The 24,020-nt window shown below is 43.0% G+C and overlaps 1 protein-coding gene across 3 annotated transcripts; it reads right to left on the bottom strand.

Moving 5' to 3' along the window:
- Nucleotides 1-1,578: 1,578 nt before the first annotated feature.
- On the bottom strand, nucleotides 1,579-16,663 carry LOC136393172 (uncharacterized). Of its 3 annotated transcripts, XM_066365800.1 has the most exons (7): nucleotides 9,629-9,875; nucleotides 8,917-9,039; nucleotides 7,846-8,007; nucleotides 6,669-6,761; nucleotides 6,082-6,230; nucleotides 3,687-3,886; nucleotides 1,579-2,081 (listed from the first exon to the last, which is right to left on the bottom strand). In XM_066365800.1, the coding sequence occupies exons 2-7, from the start codon at nucleotides 8,966-8,968 to the stop codon at nucleotides 2,006-2,008; spliced, it is 732 nt and encodes a 243-aa protein (XP_066221897.1). In that variant the 5' UTR covers nucleotides 8,969-9,039; nucleotides 9,629-9,875; the 3' UTR covers nucleotides 1,579-2,005. The 3 variants fall into 3 exon arrangements, with proteins under 3 accessions (XP_066221897.1, XP_066221896.1, XP_066221898.1); XM_066365799.1 differs by lacking the exons at nucleotides 8,917-9,039; nucleotides 9,629-9,875 and adding an exon at nucleotides 16,508-16,663; XM_066365801.1 differs by lacking the exons at nucleotides 8,917-9,039; nucleotides 9,629-9,875 and adding an exon at nucleotides 8,820-8,905.
- Nucleotides 16,664-24,020: the final 7,357 nt, after the last annotated feature.

Here is a 24,020-nt window from a genome sequence, read left to right as displayed (position 1 = left end):
CTGACCTAAGATTGAACCCCACAACCTTAGCTGTTCAGGATGATGCTCTAATCAACTGAGCAACCCAGCTAGTGTTTGGCCAGAATTTTTTTATATATTTTTTCTGTTCTTACGACCTTTTGATAACTTTAAGTACATGTGCTAGTAAAGTCAGACTTCCTGAATTCAGAACACCATTCCACTATTAATTAATTGGATGGCCTTGGAAGGTTGTTTATACACTCTGAGCCTCAGTGTTCTCAGGTATAAAATGGAGATAACAGGACCTATCCTGTAGGACTCTTGTGAGCTCAATAAGATCATCATGGTAACATAACGGGCTTAGCACCTTGCATGCCACATTCAAAAGTCTAAAAAAAGGTTAGCTATTACTAATATTAATAATATTAATTGGGTTTAGTTGTCATATTCTTATGCTTTTAAGTTTCCTTAAATCCTCTTTAAAAATAGCTGTGACATAAATTTAACAATAAATACATACAATCTAATAATAAGTAAAGTTGAGTCCTGACTATGGATCAAATTATGAAATCTAGGTTTTTGGCAATTGGAATAGCAGAAATAAGGAAGTCACGAATTTTACTGCATTTTCAGTAAAAATAAGATTATTCTGTGTCTGAGATATTTAACATGCAGTTTGATGGGGTACACATTAGTTTTTGTTGTCGGGGGGGAGAGGTCATTCACATTACAGGCAGGACAGGACCTCTCAATAGCATCTTATCCTGGGTATAGCCTAGCCTTGGCATTCATTCATTTAATAAATAGTAACTGAGCATCAATCCAGAAGCTGAGTTATCTTAGTAAACTCAGCAAGTATCAGGCTCACAACAGATGCATAATTGCTAAATTTACATTTGTCAATAGACATACATTCATAATACAGTCATTTCCAGCAAGCGTGAGCTAATTTCTTTTTCTATTTGGAAAGCAGATATGAACTGGAAGACTACTTGGTGAGTATGAACTCAAAACAAGAAAAACACAGGAATCTGAGTGAGACATATTACCTAGGCACCAAGAGAGTCCCATGAAATGCACCTGTCCTGTAAGAGAAAACACCCTTCTAGAGACCAGTAGCTCTCAACCTCAAAACCCTGTGTGCCTCTCCCAGGAACAGTACAAGACACACACTAATGATATTTGCTCTCTGAACCTTACATTCCTTATTACTCCACCCAGTGTGCATCTAGATATATTACTTTTTCTTCTTAAGTCGTACTCTAGTGGGCATAAGACCTTTTCCCTTTTCTGCAAGAGGACACAATGGAGGTGGTAGGCAGCATGGGAAGCAGCAGATGCTGTCTGTCCACTGGACGCTGGCAGCGCTCAGCCAGCAGCTTTACAACGTGTGCTCCAACCGGGTGAACTCAATTTCCATCTGGGGAAAAAAGCTGGAAGTCACAAGTCATCCCAGCCATTCCCTTAGGCTGTGTTATTCCAGGAAACGAAGTAGGGGAGGGAATACACGTCAGAGACAGGAAAGGTGAGTGTTAGGTCACTGCAGGAGGGACGCACAAGGCCTGATGAGTTTTATAAGTAGTTTATTTTTGCATCTGCAAAACAGATGGGCTGAGACTCTAGTGGCATCAACAGAGAGAGGCAGGAAGGGGGTGTCTGATAGAGGGACTACACAGGCATTTGCTGATGTAGGGGCTGGACATGCTCAGATTAGCATATCCTGGTTTGTGGCCTTGGTCACAGACTGTCTCCCTTTCCCAACCCTCAGGTCCCTCCGGAAGACCTTGTCCCAAGGACACTTTCCAGAACCTTCCCAGGGTGGGGGGACTTGCTTAAGGGGAGGTTGAGGTTGGGTGAAGGGAATTGAAGTTTAAAGAGGCCTTGAGTTTAAAGACACCCTGGACCCAAACCTAACATTCCAGCCTTTTGTTTTTTAAGGAAAAGGGGCTAAGGTCTCTTTTTCTGTAGCTACTTCCTGCTGGTTAGGGTCAGTAAAATATCTAGGGGGAGGAGCTGGTCTGGGGTTGGGCTCAGTGGTATGAAGTTAGGTGGTTTGAAGCGGTGACTTGAAGCAACATAATATCTGCGATGGACTGGTCTGTAAACATCCTAAGGTGGTCCTGGAGAAAAGAAGAAAGGAGGTATATGAGACATGGTCTGAAAATTAAAGCAAGTATGAAGAGGGATTTAGTACCTATGAAAGGGAGTAGCCATGCGGAGCAATCTCACTTGTTTAACTAAGCATCCTAGGTGCTAGATGACATTGTCTTATCTTAGTGGCTCTTCTAGTTAGCTTATGAGCCATTTCTCTAAGTAGGCCTGGTTGGCATAGAAACAGCATTCCTCTTCTAGGAAGAGGCACAGTCCCTCTTTTGGCTGTAATGAGATCCAATTCTCACCTGTTTTGTAAGGTATGGGCTGTGAGAATCTATTTGGTCCTGTATATTGACTAAGCTTTTTGCAGTATTATCTAGGCTCTCTTGTAGACTCTCCGATAGGGTTTTGAAGTACTGTAGAGCTGTGACTAGTCCCCCTATATCTGTCCCAACTCCCGAAGTTATGTGGAGAGTTACTGAGAGAGGGATGAGCTGCACTGCCCTCCTCTGCTGGACTTGCTGAGTCACTGGACTAGGCAGGAACTGGTTGTTGGGGGCTGGATCAACACTGGGAGAGAGGTATGCTAGAGAACAGGTTTCTGTCCAGTTCGTAGGAATGCAGAGGTAGGCATCCTTGCTGCAGAGGAAGAATATTCTTTGATGTGTTAGGCAGGGAGAGAGATGAACTGAGGTGAGAAAGAGGATAGAGAGGTGTGCTCCTTTCTAGAGGAGCACACTTGTCCAGACTGATAATGCAGATGTCATTGCAGCCACGACTAAGGGGTGAGAAATAGGTAGTTGTGTCAGGTGCAGTGAAAATGAGAGGGAACAGAGAGGTGGGAGGTGATACAAGGGAAAGGGGGGGGGGTAACAGCAGTTAAAAGAAGAGGCTTGTAATGTGGGAAAGGAGGCGAACCAGACTGGCTGGAGAAAGCGGCTGTTTGTCTCAGGAGAGAACTGGTAATTTATTCATTGAAACCAAAGTGTGCTTGGAAGTTGCATGCTGTTTTTGGCAGATGGCTAACTGAAGTGTTCCCTGAAGTTCTGGAGAAGTAGAAGGGGGCTTGATTTAGTAGGAGAGTGTGTAGAGCAGTGGAGTCATTTTTATGGGTGACATTAGGGGTGAGTGTTTTTAAACGGCTGCGTGAGTGTATGATGGGAAAGGTGCACTCGCAGTCAGTGTATATGTTAATTTCACATCCCTGGGAGAGGGTGAGTGCTCTGGTGAGAGCTACTAATTCAGCTTGTTGGGATGTGGTTTCTAGGGGGAAGGATTTGGTCTTGATAGTTTGGTGGAGGAAAAGGCTTGAATTCAGGAGAGAGAGAGAGTTTGTGTAGCTAGTAAGTCAGAAAGACTGGGGGAGGAACAAACTGTTATTGGTTGTCCAAAAGTGAATTTTTTGCTGTCTTAACTATCTCATCCTAGGATGGGGGTAGTCAGCTGGGAATAATGAGGAAGGAAGAGGTAAAGGGGTGATTTCCTAGATGACAGAGGAAGGGGGTGATCAGTGCTTTGGAGGGAACTCCGTGGACCTCAACAATCGAGATGGAGGAAGGAAACAGCAGTTCTAAAAACAGAGGGGAGCCATATAGTGGCCCTCGTATCTAACAGGAAAGAAATGGCCTTACCGGTGACCTGTAGAGTTCCCCGAGGCTTCACCATTCAGATGGTGGAGATGAAGGTCTGTGGTGAGGCCAGGCCCCTTCAGGTTTCCTCTTTCCCCCAGGAGGCCAAAAAGTGCTGCTGCATCCACGCTGGTGCTGGCAGCACACCACATGGCTCGTTCTGGCTCGTGGATCCTCTGTGAATTATGCCATTTATCCAGAAGCTGGAAGGAGAAGAGGAAAAGGAGACAGGCCTGTTCAGCTGCATCCCAGAGGACAGAAAGGTATTCTTTCTTTTTTTTCCCCCATGTTTATTTTATTTATTTATTTATTTTTTGGTATTTTTCTGAAGCTGGAAATGGGGAGGTAGTCAGACTCCCTCATGCGCCCGACCGAGATCCACTCGGCACGCCCACCAGGGGGCGATGCTCATCCCCTCTGGGGCATCGCTCTGTTGCGACCAGAGCCACTCTAGCGCCTGGGGCAGAGGCCAAGGAGCCATCCCCAGCGCCCGGGCCATCTTTTTGCTCCAATGGAGCCTCGGCTGCGGGAGGGGAAGAGAGAGACAGAGAGGAAGGAGGGGGGGGTGGAGAAGCAGATGGGCACCTCTCCTGTGTGCCCTGGCCAGGAATCGAACCTGGGACTTCCGCACGCCAGGTCGACGCTCTACCACTGAGCCAACTGGCCAGGGCAGAAAGGTATTCTTGAACCTGGCTGTGGCAAAGTATTGGGGCAAGACTTCTGACAGGTGGACCTCTGTTGCCAAGAGGCAGGTTACATGTGGGCCTGGCACCAGAGGCCTTCAGTCCTCCAGCCTCCAGTTTTTCTCTCATCTAGGTGCCAGAAATCTCTATTCCTACACCCCCTTCTTTCAGGTTAAAGCAGTGGCTCTCAAAATTATATCGACTCTGATTCACTTCAGTGGGTCAACATACCCCAATGTTCCTTTCCTACTCACCTCTTCCCATTCTTCAGCAGAAAGAGAACTTGGGAGTAACAAAGAATAATCACTCCATTCACAGATTCCAGGGTAAAGTATGTGTAATCTGCTTGAGCAATATAATTATGAGTAATTTCACTTGAAACACAATGCATTATATTTTGAACTGAATAATGAAAATGCAACACTATGCATGGGATGCAGCTAAAGTAGTGTCATAAGGAAAATGTATAGCACTAAATATTTATATTAGAAAAGGAGAATTATCAATAATCTAAGTTTCCACTTAGGAAAAAAAAACTTTAAAAAAAATCTAATAAATTCAAAGCTAGTAAAAGAAAATACAACAGATAATATGAAAAATCAATGAAATTGAAAACAAAAACATAGAGAAAAATATGAAGAGAATGAATAGAAAAAACAAAAAGTTGGTTCTTTTAAAAGATCAATACTATTAATAAACTTCTAGTAAGACAGACAAAGCAGAAAAGAAAACACAAGAATGAAAACTCTCTGCAGACATTAAAAGCATAATAAGGAATACTATAAACAACTCCCACATAAATTCAACAAGTTAGATAAAATGGAAATGATCAGTTTTACATAAACTAAAACTCAGGATAAAACAGGTAGTCTGAATAGTCCTATAACTCCTTTATAGACTGAACATGAAGATTTAAAAAATTTCCTAAAAGAGGCCCTGGCCGGTTGGCTCAGCGGTAGAGCGTCGGCCTGGCGTGCGGGGGACTCGGGTTCGATTCCTGGCCAGGGCACATAGGAGAAGCGCCCATTTGCTTCTCCACCCCCTCCTCCTTCCTCTCTGTCTCTCTCTTCCCCTCCTGCAGCTAAGGCTCCATTGGAGCAAAGATGGCCCGGGCGCTGGGGATGGCTCCTTGGCCTCTGCCCCAGGCCCTAGAGTGGCTCTGGTCGCGGCAGAGCGACTCCCCGGTGGGGCAGAGCATCGCCCCCTGGTGGGCAGAGCGTCGCCCCTGGTGGGCGTGCCAGGTGGATCCCAGTCGGGTGCATGCGGGAGTCTGTCTGACTGTCTCTCCCCATTTCCAGCTTCAGAAAAATACAAAAACAAACAAACAAAAAAATTCCTAAAAGAAAAATCTCTATGTCAAGATGGTATTAATGGTGAATTCTACTAAACACCTAAAGAAGAAATAATATTAATTTACTCAGAATCTTTCATGAGTTAGAAAAGGGAACACTTCCTAACTCATTTTATGAAGCAAATATTAACTTGATACACAAATCAACAAAGACTGCAAAACAGAAAAAAAGAAAGAAAGCTACAAGTCAACATTTCTCATGACCAGAAACACAAAAAACCTCAATAAAATATTAACAAATTAAGCCCAGCTTGGTGAGTCAGCCCTCCATCAGCAAGTGGACAGACGTTGCCCTTTCCCACCTTTGGCTCAGGCCTTACTCTGTCAGCCCATCCACCCAAACCCTGCTATCGCCCACACCCACCTGGGGTTTTCCATTAAAAGTCCAGCAGTTGAAGAGGATCCGGAAGGTGAGGTAGGCCATGATGGACACTACCTTTCGATCGGTGCCCTTCACTTCATAATTCCCAGTGCCCAAATGCTTCCAGGCACAGATGACCAAGGCGGAGAGTACTGTGAGGGGATCAGGGAGTTAGGACTGTCTGCCACCTTGCCTTCCCACAAGCAGAAGGACACACACCTGTGAACAGAGTCTCCTCCCTGACTCTAAAGGGCTTTTGGAGTCCTGTGCTGAGAAACACAACCCATCCACCACCTGGCCAACTCTTTCCTTTCCGACCATTCCTAGTGCACCCAGAACAGGCAGGGAAAGTGAAAGAGAAAGGCTGTCAACACCTACAGTGTCCCCGTCAACCTTGCTTCTTGCCCCAAATCAGCCAAGAAAGGTCAGATGAGGAAGAGCACCAACTCACACCTGGCCTGCTCCCAGCCTTCATTTTCCCCTTCCACAGCCTTATGGGATCCACATTTAGAGGGATCCAGCCCATTTCTGGCCTTCTTTTCTGCCTCCCCGATTCCAAAAAGCCTTGCCCAGGCCCTCCAGACCCTCACCTTGGCACATTGTTAACATGTCATCCTCCTCTTGGATCATCCTCAGATGGCACAGAATGTATTTCCATGTGAGAAACAGGTAGGAAGCTCCACCTGGAAGAGTGCAGAACATCCCTATCTCAGGGAGAGGAGTCCCTGCCTTCCTGTAGAAAATCTTATTGATTAGGGGCCAGAAGGCTTGAGTGCTGATCCTAGCTCTACCTCCAGAGTTTGGACAACCTGGAGCAAGTTACTTAATTTATCCTAGTTTCAGCTTCCTCACCTGTTAAATAGGAATAGTTTCTAATGTGACCACCTCACAGGGCTTCTGGGAAAGGTATGCTCAATAGTGGATGTTAGCACTACACATGCATGCAAGGTACCACCACACCCTATATCTGCACACCCTTAAACCCTGAAGGAACAAAGCTGTGCTGCCAGAGGCTCGTCACTGTCCTGAAGAGAGAACATCTGCCCCGACTAGACTGAGAGATGTGCTTCCAGCTTCTGTTGCTCTGTCCCCTGAGCCTGTGGTGCAACCCCACCCACATGCCTGGTCACTTTGAACCTAATGCCCAGAAGGCCAGCTGACTTCCCCCAACTTCTCTCTGGCCCCAACTCAAGTGGCAAAGAAAGGGCATGTACTGTCATTTGCCCAATGACTTGTGTGTTGTTTTCACACGTGGTGATTGAGAAAAGGGAGTGGAATGGGTAGGAGAACCTGTGCTGTCACCAAAGCTGCCAGGATGGAGGTTATACAAGGATTCTCTGCCTCATCCTACTACACTATTACCTTCCAAACCTTTAATCAATTTCAAAACTCCAGGTTCCCCAAAGCAAAGCCTGCCTCACTTCTCTTTTCCCCTCCCCACCGCTGTTGAAGGCTTTCTAGTCAGACTTCTCTCTCCATCTTTGTTGGCAAGTCCTACTTCCAGCACCACAGCCCCCCCGTGCCCCGTACATGCACTGCTGAGCCATCCCAGGTCCCTGTGACCTCCCTCCTGGGTTCCCAGCAGCCCCACAGGGATCCTCCTTTGTCCCTCCCCTCCCTACACATGCACCGATGGCAGCACTGAATGAAGCTGGCCAGGGAAAGGAGTCAGGAGGATAAAGCTTTATTCAGATTCCATACAGCACCCCTCAGTAGGCTTTCCTGTTCTCAGACTTGAACTCTTCCACCACAGGGAGCAAGCAATACCTTCAGAGAGAGTGAGCTTCTCCACTACAGCCAGGAGACTCCTTGGAGGCAGACTGTGCACATGCAGTTGATCCCATAGCTTGTCGATGACCATTCTGGAGACTGGGACACCAGCGCCATCAGGACTGCATTGCACAACATCTCCAGTTCTCCCTCTGGCATCTAGAAAGAGAAAGAATTGTTCCAAGGCTAATCTGCAAGATGAGTCCCTCAGCTTCTGAGAATCAGTTTTGGTCAGTAAGTGATACTCTATCTAGAGGGCAGGAACTAACCTATCTTATTCTATGGCCCCATTCAACATACACTTTCCCCTTGATGGAGGACAAGAGCTTCCTAGAGTGTGCCACAGGACAGTAAATGAAAATATCTGCAAAGTCTCTGGCTTGTGCGTTGGAGTGGGAGTGGGGATTGGTGTTTCCAGAGCACAGAGCTCTCCCTACAGCAGCAAGTGAACCATCATAAAGGTGGGCAGAGTGTGGAGGCAACTTTGAAAACTCCCTTGGTAGGTCAGGGCTCCCGATCAGAAATCAGGTGTTTCAAGGAAAGCAGGTAAACTGGCATGTATGTAGGCAGTTAACCAAGAAAACAGGTTTACCCAGTGTCAGGAAAGCACAAAACTATGCGGATAGTTGAATAGGTAGATGTCATGAATGTTCAACCCAAAGTTGGGCTAGCAGACAAGTGGGTGGATTTAAATTGGTGAGTAAATAGACTGAGATGTTAGTTGAGTTGCAGTAACAAAGGTGACTGCCTAAGATATCCCAGGCTTAGGACACCATGTAAGGACCAGGTCAGGTTTTGAGGCCAAATGCCTAAATCCTTCCCTGCTTTCCATCTCACTTCTTTCACCTTACCCTCTGACTTCACTACTGTATCTTCTAGGTCACTGTGCTTGAGACTTGTTCAGGGTACAAGAGACAGGCTCTAGTAAATTGTTGGAAACCTTAGGTGCTCATATCCCAGATACCACTTACTTTCCGAGTGCCATCACCCTCCAAAGGAGCTGCTGCATTTAGTCCCTGGATCCGTTCTTCCTCCAAAACCCCCAACTCAGAGGCATGGGCTCCTCACCTCTGTCCTCAGAGAGTTGATAAGGGCATCTGTTATTTTCTGGCACAACCATGTTGCCAACTTGCCATTTAGTATTTCACACTTTATGAAGGTCAGAGTTTGTATAATATCATCTTCTGACAACTAAAAGAGAGAGGAGACTCAAGAAGAAAGGAAGATTGAAGAATGGAGATTAAAAACAGAGACAGTCTGGTCAAGTGGCTCAGTGGATAGAGTCATCCCAGCACACCGAGGGTGCAGGTTTGAGCCCCAAAGAACATACGAGAAGCAATCAATGAGTGCACAACTACGTAAATGGAACTGAGTGAAATAATGAATTCATGTTTCTCCTTCTCTCTCTCCCTTTTCTCTCTCTCTCTCACTTCCTTTCTCTTCTCTTTCTCACTTTCACTCACACTCAAATCAATGGGGGAAAATATTAAAGAGAGAGAGAGAGACAATAATAATCCCTGGTAGAGAAAAGAAGAGGAGTGAATCTAGAGAGAGGATTCAAGCTGGACCTCACAGGGGGGAGCAGGTATGGAGAAGGTATGGGTCAACCCAGGGACATGGGAACATGACCTGGAGCTGTGAATGGACTGAGCCAAGTAGGGGTTGGCTGGTTAGAAATGATTCCCACTCTCTGACACAATGCATATGTGCCCAACCAGCTACCTTTATGCAGGTGATCCTTCCTTGGCTAGGGCCAGGAAGATATCTGAGATGTCCTCACCTGACCAGCAACTTGAAGTGCCTCTATAAGTATCTTGATGTCTGCTTTTGAGGTATCTCCTTTGAAATCCTTTACAAGCTCTTTGAAAGACCTACTAGTACTTTAAATCTAAGCATCTCTGTAAGGAATAAAGAGGGTGAGTAAAGGGAAGCTGTTTCCCTCTTGCCGGAGGTGAGTATATATTTCTTCAAAAGTGGGTAATGATCCTGGTTGGGCGCATGCGGGAGTCTGTCTGACTGTCTCTCTCCGTTTCCAGCTTTAAAAAAACAAAAAAGAAAAAAGAAAAAAAAAAGTGGGTAATAAGGTATAATGAAAATGTGCGAACACAATAAAAAGTCAGAAGAGGCAAGTTTGGTTCCAGACTATGACTTTGCCCCTCACTAAAAATATGTCCTTTGGCAATTTGCTTAACTCCTGTAGATTCTGTTTTTTCAAATGGAAAGTCAGTATAATAAAAATTAATATTGTTCACAGTGGCCAAGACATGAAAACAACCAAAAAGCCCTTCAATAGATGAATGGATAAAGAAGATGTGGTTCATATATGCTATGGAATATAACTCAGCCATAAGAAATGATGACATTGGATCATTTACAACAAAATGGATGGATCTTGAAAACATTATACGGAGTAAAATAAGTAAATCAGAAAAAACTAAGAACTGCATGATTCCATACATAGGTGGGACATAAAAACAAGACTAAGAGACATGGACAAGAGTGTGGTGGTTACAGGGGGGAGGGAGAAGAGGGAGAGAGAGGGGGGAGGGGAGGGGCACAAAGAAAACCAGATAGAAGGTGACAGAGGACAATTATACTTTGGGTGGCGGGTATGCAACATAATTGAATGACAAGATAACCTGGAGATGTTTTCTTTGAACATATGTACCCTGATTTATTAATTTCACCCCATTAAAATTAATAAAAATTTATAAAATAAAAAAAATTATTATGAGAATCCTAAGAGATGAAATATGTGCTATTAGGTATCAACTTTTGAGACCTCAGCCTGCCCTTTGGATTATATCATTTCTGTTGAGATAATAAGTGCCTTCTCAGGGTGGGAGTTGGACTGAAAATTAAGGGAGGGGTAGCTTATCCACAGGACATGAAATATTGACTACTATAGACTACAAACTAAAAACAAATTAAAAACTTGTATATTGAAAATATAGGCATTATTAGAATTCAACTGCAAAAAAGAAAGTAAAGGAACCCACAAAAATGTGAATATTAAACAAAATACTTCTAAAAACTGACTGAATCAAAGGAAAAAAAGCAGAGATAAAAAGATATATACAAACAAGTGAAAATGACTACACGACATATCAAAATTTCTGGGATGCAGCCAAAGCAGTAATAAGAGAAAACTTTATATCATTACAGGATTATATGAAGAAACAAGAGCAATCCCGAGTGAACTACCTAACATCACATCTTAAGGAACTAGAAAAAGAAGAACAAAGGCAACCCAAAGTCAGCAGAAGAAAGAGTAAAAATTAGAGCAGAACTAAATGAAATAGAGAACGTAAAAACTACAGAAAAACTAATACAACAAAGAGCTGGTTAATTGACAACCCCCTGGCTAGATTCACTAAGGAAAAAAGAGAAAAGACTCATATAAACAAAATCTGAAATGAAAGAGGAGAAATTACCAAAGACATCATAAATATAAAAAGGAACATACTATAATACTATGGAAGAGTATATGCCACTAAATTCAACACTTGGAAGAAATGGATAAATTCCTAGAACTATACAATCTTCCTAGACTGACACAAAGACATGGAAAACCTAAATGGACCCAGAAGCAGGGAGGAAATACAAACAACTATCAAAACCCTCACCAAAAATAAAAGTCCAGGATCAGACGGCTACACTAATGAATTCTACCAAACATTAAAAGAATATTTGATATGTATCCTTCTCAAAATCTTGCAAAAATTGAAGAAGTAATATGCCTAATACATTTTATGAGGCTACATAATCATGATACTAAAACCTGGCAAGGACAACAGACACACACAAAAAAGGACAGACCAATATCTCTAAAAAATACAGATGCAGAAATCATAAAAAACTTCTAGCAAATCAAATACAAAAATATATGAAAAAATAGGCCCTGGCTGGTTGGCTCAGCAGTAAGTAGAGCATCTGCTTGGCATGTGGATGTCCTGGGTTCAATTCCCAGTAAGGGCACCCAAGAGAAGTACCCATCTGCTTCTCCACCCCTCCCCTTCTCAGTTCGCTCTCTCTCTCTCTCTCTCTCTCTCTCTCTCTCTCTCTCTTCCCCTCCAGCAGCCATGGCTCGATTGGAGTGAGTTAGCCCCAGGTGCTGAGAATGGCTCCATGGCCTCTGCTTCAGGTGCTAAAAGAGCTCAGCTGCCAAGCAACAGAGCAGCCCAGATGGGCCTAGCAGGCTTGCCTAGTGGATCCCAGTCAGGGTGCATGTGGGAGTCTGTCTTTGCCTCCAATCCTCTCGCTGAATTAAAAAAAACCACACACACACATCATGATGAAGTGGGATTCATTCTAGGAATACAACGATGGTTCAACATACATAAATCAACCAATATAACACACCACATCAACAAAAAAAGAACAAAAATTATATAATCCTATCAACAGATGCAGAAAAGGCACTCCATAAAATACAACATCCTTTCATGTTTACAATTTTTTTTTTACAATTTTATTTATTTATTTATTTATTTATTTATTTATTTATTTATTTATTTTATAGAGGCCGAGATAGGGACAGACAGACAGGAACAGAGAGAGATGAGAAGCATCAATCATCAGTTTCTCGTTGCGTGTTGCGACTTCTTAGTTGTTCATTGATTGCTTTCTCACATGTGCCTTGACTGCGGGCCTTCAGCAGACCGAGTAACCCCCTGCTGGAGCCAGTGACCTTGGGTCTAAGCTGGTGAGCTCTTTGCTCAAGCCAGATGAGCCCACGCTCAAGCTGGCGACCTCGGGGTCTCGAACCTGGGTCCTTCCGCATTCCAGTCCGACGCTCTATCCACTGCGCCACCACCTGGTCAGGCTCATGTTTAAAATATTCAAAAAAAATAAGTGTAGAAGGAAAATATCTCAACATAATAAAGGCCGTATATGATAAATCATCAGGCAATATCATACTAATGGTGGGAAAAAATCAAGGCTGGCTTTTCCTCTAAAATCTGAAACAGGACAAGGTTGCCCACTTTTTCCACTCTTATTCAACATAGTTCTGGAAATGTTATGCAGGGTAATTAGGCAAGAGAAAGAAATAAAAAGCATCCATATCAGGAAAGAAGAGGTAAAGGTGTCACTTTTTGCACATGACATGGTCCTGTATATAGAAAAACCCAAACACCACTCCAAAAAACTATTAGAAACAATAAACCAATAAAGTCAAGTCTCAGGATACAAATCAATATACAAAAGTCTAGTGCTTTCCTACATACTAACAATGAAACTTCAGGAAATGAACTAAAAAAAAAACCAATTCATTTTACAAGTGTAACAACAACAAAAGCACATGTAGGAATAAACTTAACAAAGAATGTGAAGGACCTATACACTGAAAACTACAAAGCATTATTAAAAGAAACTGAAAAAGATACAATGAAATGGAAATATATTCCATGTTCATAGATAAGAAGGATCAACGTAGTTAAAATGGACATATCGCCAAAACAATATACAAATTTAATGCAATTCCCATCAAAATCCCAATGTCATTTTTTAAAGAAATAGGACAAAAAATCTAGGTTTGTATGGAACGATGAAAAACCCTGAATAGCCAAAGCAGTCCTGAGAAGAAAGGAACAAAGCTGGAGGTATTACAATACCTGACCTTCAAATTATACTACAGACATGATAATCAAAACACATGGTATTGGCAGAAAAATAAACACGCAGACCAACAAAACAGAATCAAGAGCCCAGAAATAAAACTGCATATATATGGACAAATCATCTTCAACAAAGGAGCCAAAAACACACATTGGAGAAAAGAAAGCCTCTTCAATAGATGGTCCTGCAAAAACTGGTAAGCCATGTGCAAAAAAAATGAAACTTTTTTTTTTTACAGAGACAGAGAGAGGGATAGATAGGGACAGACAGGAACAGAGAGAGATGAGAAGCATCAATCATTAGTTTTTCGTTGCAACACCTTAGTTGTTCATTGATTGATTTTTCATATGTGCCTTGACTGTGGGGCTACAGCAGACCGAGTAACCCCTTGCTAGAGCCAGCGACCTTGGGTCCAAGCTGGTGAACTTTGCTCAAACCAGATGAGCCTGCGCTCAAGCTGGCGACCTTCACATCCCAGTCTGACGCTCTAACCACTGTGCATCACCTGGTCAGGCCAAAGAAAAAAATGAAACTTACTACAGTTTGTCCCCCCTGCAAAAAAATTAAGTCAAAATTAATTTGTTTAGGTCTTTGCCTAAACATAAAATCTTAAACAATAAATTACATAGAGGAAAACATAGGTACTAAACTCATGGAGCTTGGCCATAGAGAACAGTTTATGGATTTGACCTCAAAGGCCACAAAAGTAAAGATGAAAATAAATGAATGGGACCATATCAAACTAAAAAGCTTTGCACAACAAAAGAAACTGACAACAAAACAAATAGTCAGCCAACTAAATGGGAGATGTATTTTCAAACAGCTCCAATAAGGGGTTAATATCCAAAATATATAAAGAACTCACAAAGCTCAGCAACAGACACAGACAAGCAAACAATCCAATAAAAAATGGGGAGTAGGCCTGAACAGACACTTCTCCCAAGAAGACATACAAATGGCCAACAGAGATATGAAAAATGCTCATCTTCACTAGTTATATGAGAAATGCAAATCAAAACTACAATGAGATACCACCTCACACCTGTTATATTGGCTATTATCAACAAGACAGGTAATAACAAGTGTTGGAGAGGCGGTGGAGAAAAAGAAACCCTCATTCACTGCCAGTCGGAATATAAATTAGTACAACCATTGTGGAAGAAAGTATGATGGTTCCTCAAAAAATAAGAATACAACTATCCCATGACCCAGCAAACCCTCTACTGGATATATATCCCCAAAACTTGAAAACATTGGTACAGAAAGACACATATAACCCCATGGTGCTTGCAGCATTATTCACAGTGGCCAGGACATGGAAACAACCAAAGTGTCCTTCCATAGAGGATTGGATAGAGAAGATGTGGTGCATATATACAATGGAATACTACTCAGCCATAAGAAACACTGACATATTGCCATTTACAACATAGATGGACCTTATTTCACTCATTCTCCTGAGTGAAATAAGTAAAGCAGAAAAGGCTAAGAACTACATGATTTCACACAGAGGTGGGATATAAAACTCAGACTCGTGGACATAGATAAAAGTGAAGTGATTAGCAGGGGCAGGGGGTCGTGAGAGGGGAGTAAAGAGGGAAAGTATGTGGTGATGGAGAGTGATTTGACTTTGGGTGATGAACACACAACATAGTCAACAGTTCAAATGCTATGGAAATGTTTACCTGAAACCTATGTACACTTATTAATCAATCTCACCCCGTTAAATTTAATTTTATAAATAAAAAGTTTATAGGCATTAAATTCTGAAATCTCAACAAATAGGGTATAATCAAGACTGAATACAGTTAAAGAGTGAATTATCAAATTAGAAAATACTTCTGTGGAATTCATCTAGTATGCAATGCAGAAAAATAAAGTAATATTTTTATAAAAGAACAATTAACAGACATGTAAGATACATTTCGAAGAGCTGTAGAAGAATGAAGAGAAAGTAATAAGTAATTGAGAATTTACAGAATTAAAAAAAAGGACAATCCTCATATGAAAAGTATACCCTAAGTACTCACCTGTGCTGGCGTGCCAGCCCATGCTAAGGACCCAGACCCAATTTAGCTCAACGCTTAAGAGGACAGCCTCAGCAGATCTAATCTTGCTAACAGAGGCAGGATGCGTTCTTTGTGCTTCAGCCTTGCAGCTATACAGGAAGGCGGTTTATTATCTTTAGAACAATGTGTACTTCTGCAAAGATATTGTACAAACGTGCTGCAACAACTGTAATCTTGTAGTTTTTGCCTATAAATACCCTCCCACTCCAGCTCATTGCTGTTTTTTGCTTCTCTGTGCAGGGAACAGACCGCGGGCCGGGTGAATCAAGGCTCTCCAAATTTCTAATCAATTTGGGCTCTGGTTCCGTTCCTCGCGGGTTACACCGCAACATCACCAAGATGAAGAAGATTAAGTGATGCTTTAGTGAAACTGAAGAATATTAAGAATAAAAATTAAAATTCTAGAGCCACTAAAATAAAATACAATTTATCTAGAAAAGAATAAAAATCAGACTAACAGCTCATTTCTCAATGGCTACAAGAGATGCAAAAGATAATACCAAAATTACATGATGTGTGTTGTACTTTCTATGGGGTCTAAATTAACCACACAGGAATTATAAAAGAGTATAACTACCAAGGTTATAGAAAAAGAAAATAGATTTTAAAAATAACTCAATCCAAAGAAAGGCAAAAAACCTGAGAAATTACTAACACAGAGCAGGTGGCATATTTATAAGATGCTTTTAAAAGGTAGATTAAAGAAGATTTAAGCCCAGATATGTTAGCAATTAATTCAAAGCAAACTGATTAAATATTTCATTTAAAAGAAAGATTGTTAGACTGGCTTAAAAATAGAAAACCAACCAAACGCTACTTACAAGAGACACATCTCAAACAAAAAGAGACAGGAAGATTCCAAGTAAAGGAATGGCAAAGACATGCCATACAAACACTAACCCCCTCCCAACCCTCCAAAAAAGCCAACCACCTCGATTACTAGCTCCTCCCACCGCTGGCTCGGTACTCACCGACTGTGGCTCCGTAGCCAGACCCCAGAGGCCAGGGAGCCTCCAAGTCTGATCTTTGGAATAGTTTGTGGTTAGAAGGCAGCAGCACTGGCACCACCATGCGGACAGGCCGCCAACGCGGCATCAGAGCTCCCCTCACCTTCACTGCCCAGCGCGCGGAATAACAGGCATAACGGCTGAGGAATCAACAATCTCTGGGGCAGAGGCTTGCCCCCCCCCCCCCCCCCCCCCCCCCCCGCGGCTTCGCAGGGAGCACGTGGGGGCGAGGGGCAGCAGTTTCCTTCTGTCAGCACCTAATCTGACTTGAATTCCTTGCCTAGGCTTTTGGTTTAAACCAGGGGTAGTCGACATTTTTATACCTACCGCCCACTTTTGTTTATCTCTGTTAGTAGTAAAATTTTCTAACCGCCTACCTGTTCCATAGTAATGGTAATTTATAAAGTAGGTAGGGAAGTAATTTTACTTTATAAAATTTATAAAAGCAGAGTTACAGCAAGTTAAAGCATATAATAATACTTACCAAGTACTTTATGTCTGATTTTCGCTAAGTTTGGCAGAATAAATCTTTATAAAACAACTTACTATAGTTAAATCTATCTTTTTATTTATACTTTGGTTGTTCTGCTATCGCCCACCATGAAAGCTGGAATGCCCACTAGTGGGCGGTAGGGACCAGGTTGACTACCACTGGAACTTAGAAATCATACTCTGTAACTTCCTGCCTCTATAATATTGCTTTTTATTCCATTTAATGGACATGGATGGACTAGAACCTATTCTGGGTTCTAGCTATACTTTTTTCTATCCCTGTTGTGTAGCAAATTTCTGTATTTTGGAGTTAGGCTAAATCATCCAAACCACTTGAGTGTTTTGCCTCTCATATTGTGGAAAGAAGAGCCTAAAACTGCCAAGCAGTGATCTCAACTTCCAACTCAATGGAACTGTTATGCTGTCTCCAGGGAAAAGATTCCTCCCTGGGTATATTCAAACCCAAGAAAAATACAATTTTATACATAACAAACAAATACTGTGACCAAGAGAGAAAATGCACCAGTGAACTCAGACCATATCAGCCATCCTACAGGAAAACATACAACCTCACAAGAATTTGTCTACCAGCTGGCCCTGTAACTGAGTCTTCTACTCTTTTACAAGACAAACTTCTCCTCAACATCAGGGTATGTGGTAAACCCAGGAAATCCTATGCAAGTTTGTGGGAGACTGCAAGTGGCAAAGCTCTTGCAGTTGGAGGCTTAGCAAAAGGCTAAGTTCTCACCCCCACACCTCCATATTGGCTATGAAGCTGAGTATTTGCACTCATCCCAACCCTCCCCCCCCCCCCACCACCTCACTTGCTTGGTTAAGTTGCTAAAGGCTAAGTTTTTCTCCACACCTCCATGTTAGTTGTGATGCTGGGTTGTTTCTACTGGTCCTATCCTCCATGTCCCTCAGAGAGACTGGAGGCAGTTTTCTTTTTGTCTTTTGTGAAGTTAAGATGTTATGCAGGGTGAAGGGTTTTCTGCACTTGGGAGAATTCTTGGGTTGCCTTGGAAATGTGACTTTGTTTTAGTGACCTCTTTGATTTGCTAATAACTTTACTTTGCCTTATAAATCAGCTTTGGGGGTGGAGCTCTCTCTCTCTGTCTTGCTATCAGCTTGCAGAGGCCTCCTGATCCCATCCTATTTCTCTTTTTAAGTTTATTTTCTTTATTCCACAATGTTCTCCCTCAAGGACCTGGAATTACAAGCTGCACTGGTCCGCGGCACAAATTAGCTCATCATACCACAAATACCTATTTTTTATGTGGCAGAAAAAATAACTACTTGGAGACCACATGATATGCACCAAGGGACCAAGTGGAGACCACATCACAATCCCCTATACAGGTTTCATGAGACAGCCCAGACCCACAGTCCCTATGGGTATTTGTTGATACACACAAATAGTAGCAGAGATGAGAATGAGAAAGTCAGGAAGGGGAACTTCTTTAGAGCAGACAGAAACACAAGGGAAGTAGCTCATTTTTGAGATACCTACCCCATCTATTGATTAATCAGAATTGCTAATTCTATCCCTGTTGTGCTGTGTTCAGTATGGTGCTGCATTCAGTACTTTCCATCAGTGATGCCACTGTGGCTTTTGCCTTAGGGCTCTGAACTCTGTCTCTATCCTATATTCCTATTCAGGACCTCTACACTTTTGACCACTGATTGACTGCGTAGCCTTAAAAATCCAGGTAAGAAGCATGTCTGTCTGTCTGTCTGAGAGTAACAGCTTATGATTCAACAGAAACATTATTGTGTTGATAAGTTGAAAGCATTTTTGCCTTGAATGTTAATATATCCAAACTTTAATTGCTGTCATGGAATATCATGGAACATGCTTCTATCCAAGAACCTAAATTATAGCAAAGTAAAAAATGAAGTTTAAAGTGTCAAATATCATTGTGTTTTTCTACCTCTCAAGTTTTTGTTTTATGTATTTTAAATCTCTTATTAAATGCACACATAAGATTGTTTGATCTTCTAAATGAATTGACCCATTTATTATCAAATGCACCTTTTTATTCACAGTAATATTCCTTCTTCAGAAATCTTTGTCTGGGCCTGACCAGGCATTGGAGCAGTGGATAGAGCATTGGACTGGGACACAGAGGACCCAGGTTTGAAACCCCGAGGTTACTAGCTAGAGCACAGGCTCATCTGGTTTAAGTAAGGCTCCCCAGCTTGATCCCAAGGTCATTGGCTTGAGCAAGGGGTCACTTGGTCTGCTGTAGTCCCCGATCAAGGCACATATGAGAAAGCAATCAATGAACAACTAAGGTACCACAACAAAGAATTGATGCTTCTCATCTCTCTCTCTTCCTGTCTGTCTGTCCCTATCTGTCCTTTTCTCTGTCTCTCTCTCTCTCTGTGTCACAAAAAAGAAAAAAGAAAAAAGAAATCTACTTTGGTACTAATATAACCATTCCAGATTTCTTTGGAATATGTACATTTTCATTGGTGCTCATATGTATAATTTATATGTACATATTTATATAATTATAATGTATATGTAAATATATATGTAAAATTTATATTTGTACCAATATGTGTGACTATATTACTGTGTCTAGATATGTAGCATAAGCTTATAAACATACATATGTGTATAAGAATTTTTAGTATATATTATAGCCCAGCGGTTCTCAACCTGTGGGTTGCGACCCCGGCGGGGGTCAAACGACCAAAACACAGGGGTCGCCTAAAGCCATCGGAAATACATATTTTATTTAAAAATGTATTGTATAATAAATATGTGTTGTATAATAAATATGTATTGTATAATAAATATGTATTGTATAATAAATATGTATTGTATAATAAATATGTATTTTCCGATGGCTTTAGGCGACCCCTGTGTTTTGGTCGTTTGACCCCCGCCGGGGTCGCAACCCACAGGTTGAGAACCGCTGTTATAGCCATATATGTAAGGTATTTTTCACTGCCGAAGAAGAAGGAAGGGCGTAGCCATGAAGTGTGGAATAGCAAAAGCTTTATTTAGTACAGTACATCCCGCCTGACAAGGTTCTCTGGTCCGGAGGACAGGGGCCAGAGAAGTTGCATGGAGGAAACCATGTGGGAGAAATTTAAAGGGTTGTTAGGATGGTCAAACTAATATGACGTGGCGAAATTTCATTGGCTGGCAGACAGTTGCTCTTTTCCAAAGGAGTCCTGGGAAGTTTCTTTTGGTGCACATGGGTGTGGTTGGTTCCAGCCAAAGTTCTCAGGTCTGGTTCCTCACGTCACCTTCTCCCATTGCCCACTGACCTCACATTCCTACCTGTTATGTCAGATAGGGGTGCTGCTGTTCATCTGGCTACTTCCTGCTCGTTAGGGGCGTCATGGGGAAGAAAGGTCAGAAGGTGGTGGCTTTGAGGGGAGTCGCGAGGAACATCTGTTTGTGACTCCAGAAACTTTGCAGATGCGGTTCTGTAAGAATTTAAAAAAGTGGAGTAAATATGAGTAATATGCTGACAATTAGAAGAGGACTCAGGACAGGGGCAGCCCAGGTGAGGATAGGTGGCTGCCATCAGGAGCCAAGCAAATTGTAGGAGGAGAGATTCCTGCGCAGTTTCTCTTGCAGGCAGCTGAGGAGATTGATGTTTTCTTCCATTGGACCAGTCTCATTGAACAGCATTGCTTCCTGCTTTAGCTCACTCTGGCGGCAGGTTCCCAGTGGGAGGGACAGGAGCAACAGGAAGATCTGCAGGGCCCAACCTTTTGGTGAGCTGGAGATGGGTGGGGCTCAGGACCGACTGCCAGCAGTCCTGCATGGGGGCAAGCTTGAGGCAAGAGACATGGTTAGAAATGAGGGTAGTATTGATTATGGGGGAGCCCTTGGTAGTGAGGAAGATGTTGTCAGCTGGATAGTGGTTCCGAGACTTTGTAGAATGTCTCGACCCAGAAGGGGTACAGGGCATGAGGGCATAACTAAGAAGGAGTGCGAAAAGAGAATTCTATCCAAACTGCATGTCAGGGGTGGCGTGCGAAGGAGAAAAGAAGAGGTCCCATCCACTTTTATAATTGAGACCTGTGAGGGAACTAGAGGTCCAGAGTGTGATGGCAAAACAGAGAAGGTAGCCCCCGTGTCCACAAGAAATGAGATGGACTTACCCGCTCCTGCAGCATTACTCTGGGGCTCGGCGAGGGTCATGGGGGTCTCCGAGTCTGGGCCGTGTCAGTCGTCCATGAAGCCTAGGAATTCAAGCGGTGGGCCTACCTGGCTGGCTTGGCCTCCCATTTGGGTGGTTTGTCCTCTGCATAGAAGCACCGAGGAAGAGCCTGTTGCCCAAAAGGGGAAGTCGCTCTGCCAGTGACTGGGCTGCTTACAGTCAGGGCAAGGCTTAGTGGGCTGCCTCAGGCAGGGGCACTGCTGGGCCCATGACCCTCTTTGCCACATTTAAAGTAAGCTCCTGGCCAGGATCCTCTTTGTGGCTTGGACTTGGGTTGGGCACCTCTTGTGCCTTGCCCTTATTGTTCTGCTGGCCTCAGGGCTGCCACAAGAGCCTGGGTTTGGAGTGTTACCTTCTGCTGCATGCAGACCTGGTGAACAGCCTCAGCCTATTTCCACTAGCCGCGACCATTAAAAACTTTAAATGCTATGTTCACAGGTCTTGGATAGAGGTTTGAGAATAAGAGGAGTGGGGCTCCTGGAGAGCCTGGCACCCAGATCCAGCCAGAAACGCTGGAGCCAGAGGCAGGACAAGACCAGGCCTTCCCGCAAGAAGATCGGGATTGGGCTGTGGGGTCAGGAGCCCTGCAAACTGGTGTGAGGGCCAATGGCCTGCAGAGAATGGCCTGATGGATGAGGGGCTTAAGAGCACAGTGGAGAAAGGAGGAGCCCCAGGCCAGGAGGGGAAGAGAAAGAGGGACTGGTATTTGTAGGTGAATGAGAAACAGGATTTGGCAAAGTAAAGGCACAGGGCTCCTGGAGGGAAGAGACTTGAGCGGAGAGGTTCGCAGAGGGATCAGAGAGGAGTCCCGAGAGAGGGGCACCCCCAGGGGTCAGGCAAAAGGGAGAGAGAGTTGGGGGTCGGTGAAAGAGGAAAGATTAGGAGCAGAGGGTTTAGGTGAGGTTTTTCTGGCCTGTGCCGTGTAGCAGGTGGCACAGAGATTAGTATGGGAGTGCAAATACTAGAAACTCTGAATGTAAGGGATCTCCAACCAGTTCCTAGTTCTGTGGCACTAGTTAAATTGGTGAAGGTGTTAAAATCGAAAGTCTCTTCAGGAGGCCACCTGGTCTGGTTAACCAGTGGGTTCTGTGGCCTGGCCACAGTGGAGAAGAAGAACAGTTTCTTCTTTAGGGAGGGAGAGATTTCAGATAAGGCACTCCAGTATTTGCACCCCCATCCTAATCTCTGGCCCGTTTTGGAACAGGTTTAGATTCCTGTGCCTCTATGGCTGCCCTCAGTCCTTGGAATGTCCAGAGATGAGAATTGGCATCCTGCAACTCAAGCTCTGGCCACCAGATGGTTAGGTAGAGTGGATGTGCCCAGGACATCTCCATGGACACACATGCACTTGGAATGCAAAAGAGGTCCCTGATGCAGCTGCAATTATGGACAGGGAGTTTCAGTGGAAAGCACTGAGGGGAGGCTGGAGGCAGGGGACTTACCGCACCATGTGCTGAAGTGGATGGAAAGTTAGAGGTCCTGGTTCTTTCTCGGAAGGGGAGGGGAGAGGAGCGGCCCCAGTAGGCTTCAACTCCTCCCGGGTTCAGACCAAATGTAAGGTATTTTTCCCTGACAAGGAAGAAGGAAGGGTGTACCCACGAAGTGTGGAATAGCAAAAGCTTTATTTAGTACAGTGCATCCCGCCTAATGAGGTTTTCTGGTACAGGAGTCAGGGGCCAGAAAAGTTGCATGGAGGAAACCGTATGGGAGAAATTTAAAGGGTTGTTAGGGCAGTCGAGCTAATATGACATGGTGAAATTTTATTGGCTTGCAGACAGTCGCTCTTTTCCAAAGGACTCCTGGGAAGTTTCTTTTGGCGTGCATGGGTGTGGGCAGTTCCAGCCAAAGTTCCCAGGTCTGGTTCTTCACGTGACCTTCCCCCATTGCCCACCAACCTCACAATATACTTAAGTGTTTTTGAATATATGAATACATGTTTTTATATTTGAATAAATGCATCTGAATGGGTGCATATATTTGTAACAAATTTGGAAATTAAAGTTTATACTATACACCAAATTTCAAACCATGTAAAGTATCAAATTGAGATCCCAGATAACCTTTTACAAATTTTCAAAAGAAATTAATTAGAACCTGTCTTTGTCTTCAACTTTTAAAATATAAAAGTGTTGAGAAAATTGGGAGAAAAAATTTGGAAAGAGAATTTTTTGAAAGAAAGCACTCTTGTCATGTTGAGATCTTGCAAGGTTCAATAAACTATATTCTTCTCCTGCCTGTCAGCGTTCAGGGTCAAGAAAAACAAGACAGAGAAAAGTCAGCTTTATTACTAATAAAGTTTATTTTAAAGACTATAATATAAATAAACATAAACATGGACTTTCCAAATCTGCCCCTCAGACTATGACACATTACCCAGCCAGTCACTGGCATCACTGGGCAACAGCAGAGTCTCTCATGGTGATGTAAAGTAAAAAATCTTAATTTCTGAATATTTCTACCATGGGCCTCCTTTCTAAATCCTAAGTGAGTTACATACCCACTCAAGGCTGAGTGGAACATCAATGCTTACTTCATGTTTCATCTTTTTTATTTTCTTTAGGCAGATTTAGTTGAATTTTAGTTGAATTTCTCTTTATCCTCCAATTTGTTCCATTGAGGCATGCTGATTAACCAGTTATGACCAAGACCACCATTGCACCCATATACTTTGATGCACAAACATGTGTGGTCTGGTATGTTATAAAAATATATATGCAGACATTCATCTCTCAGTTCTTTACCTCTATAGCGTGTCTAATATGTGCTGGATATTGTTCCGGGTACCTGAGAGATTTTCA

The sequence above is a fragment of the Saccopteryx leptura genome, chromosome 2 (genome assembly GCF_036850995.1).
Source record: "Saccopteryx leptura isolate mSacLep1 chromosome 2, mSacLep1_pri_phased_curated, whole genome shotgun sequence".
NCBI lineage: Eukaryota > Metazoa > Chordata > Mammalia > Chiroptera > Emballonuridae > Saccopteryx > Saccopteryx leptura.
Note: the sequence above shows the minus strand (reverse complement) of the source record. Positions and strands in the feature narration are given on the sequence as shown.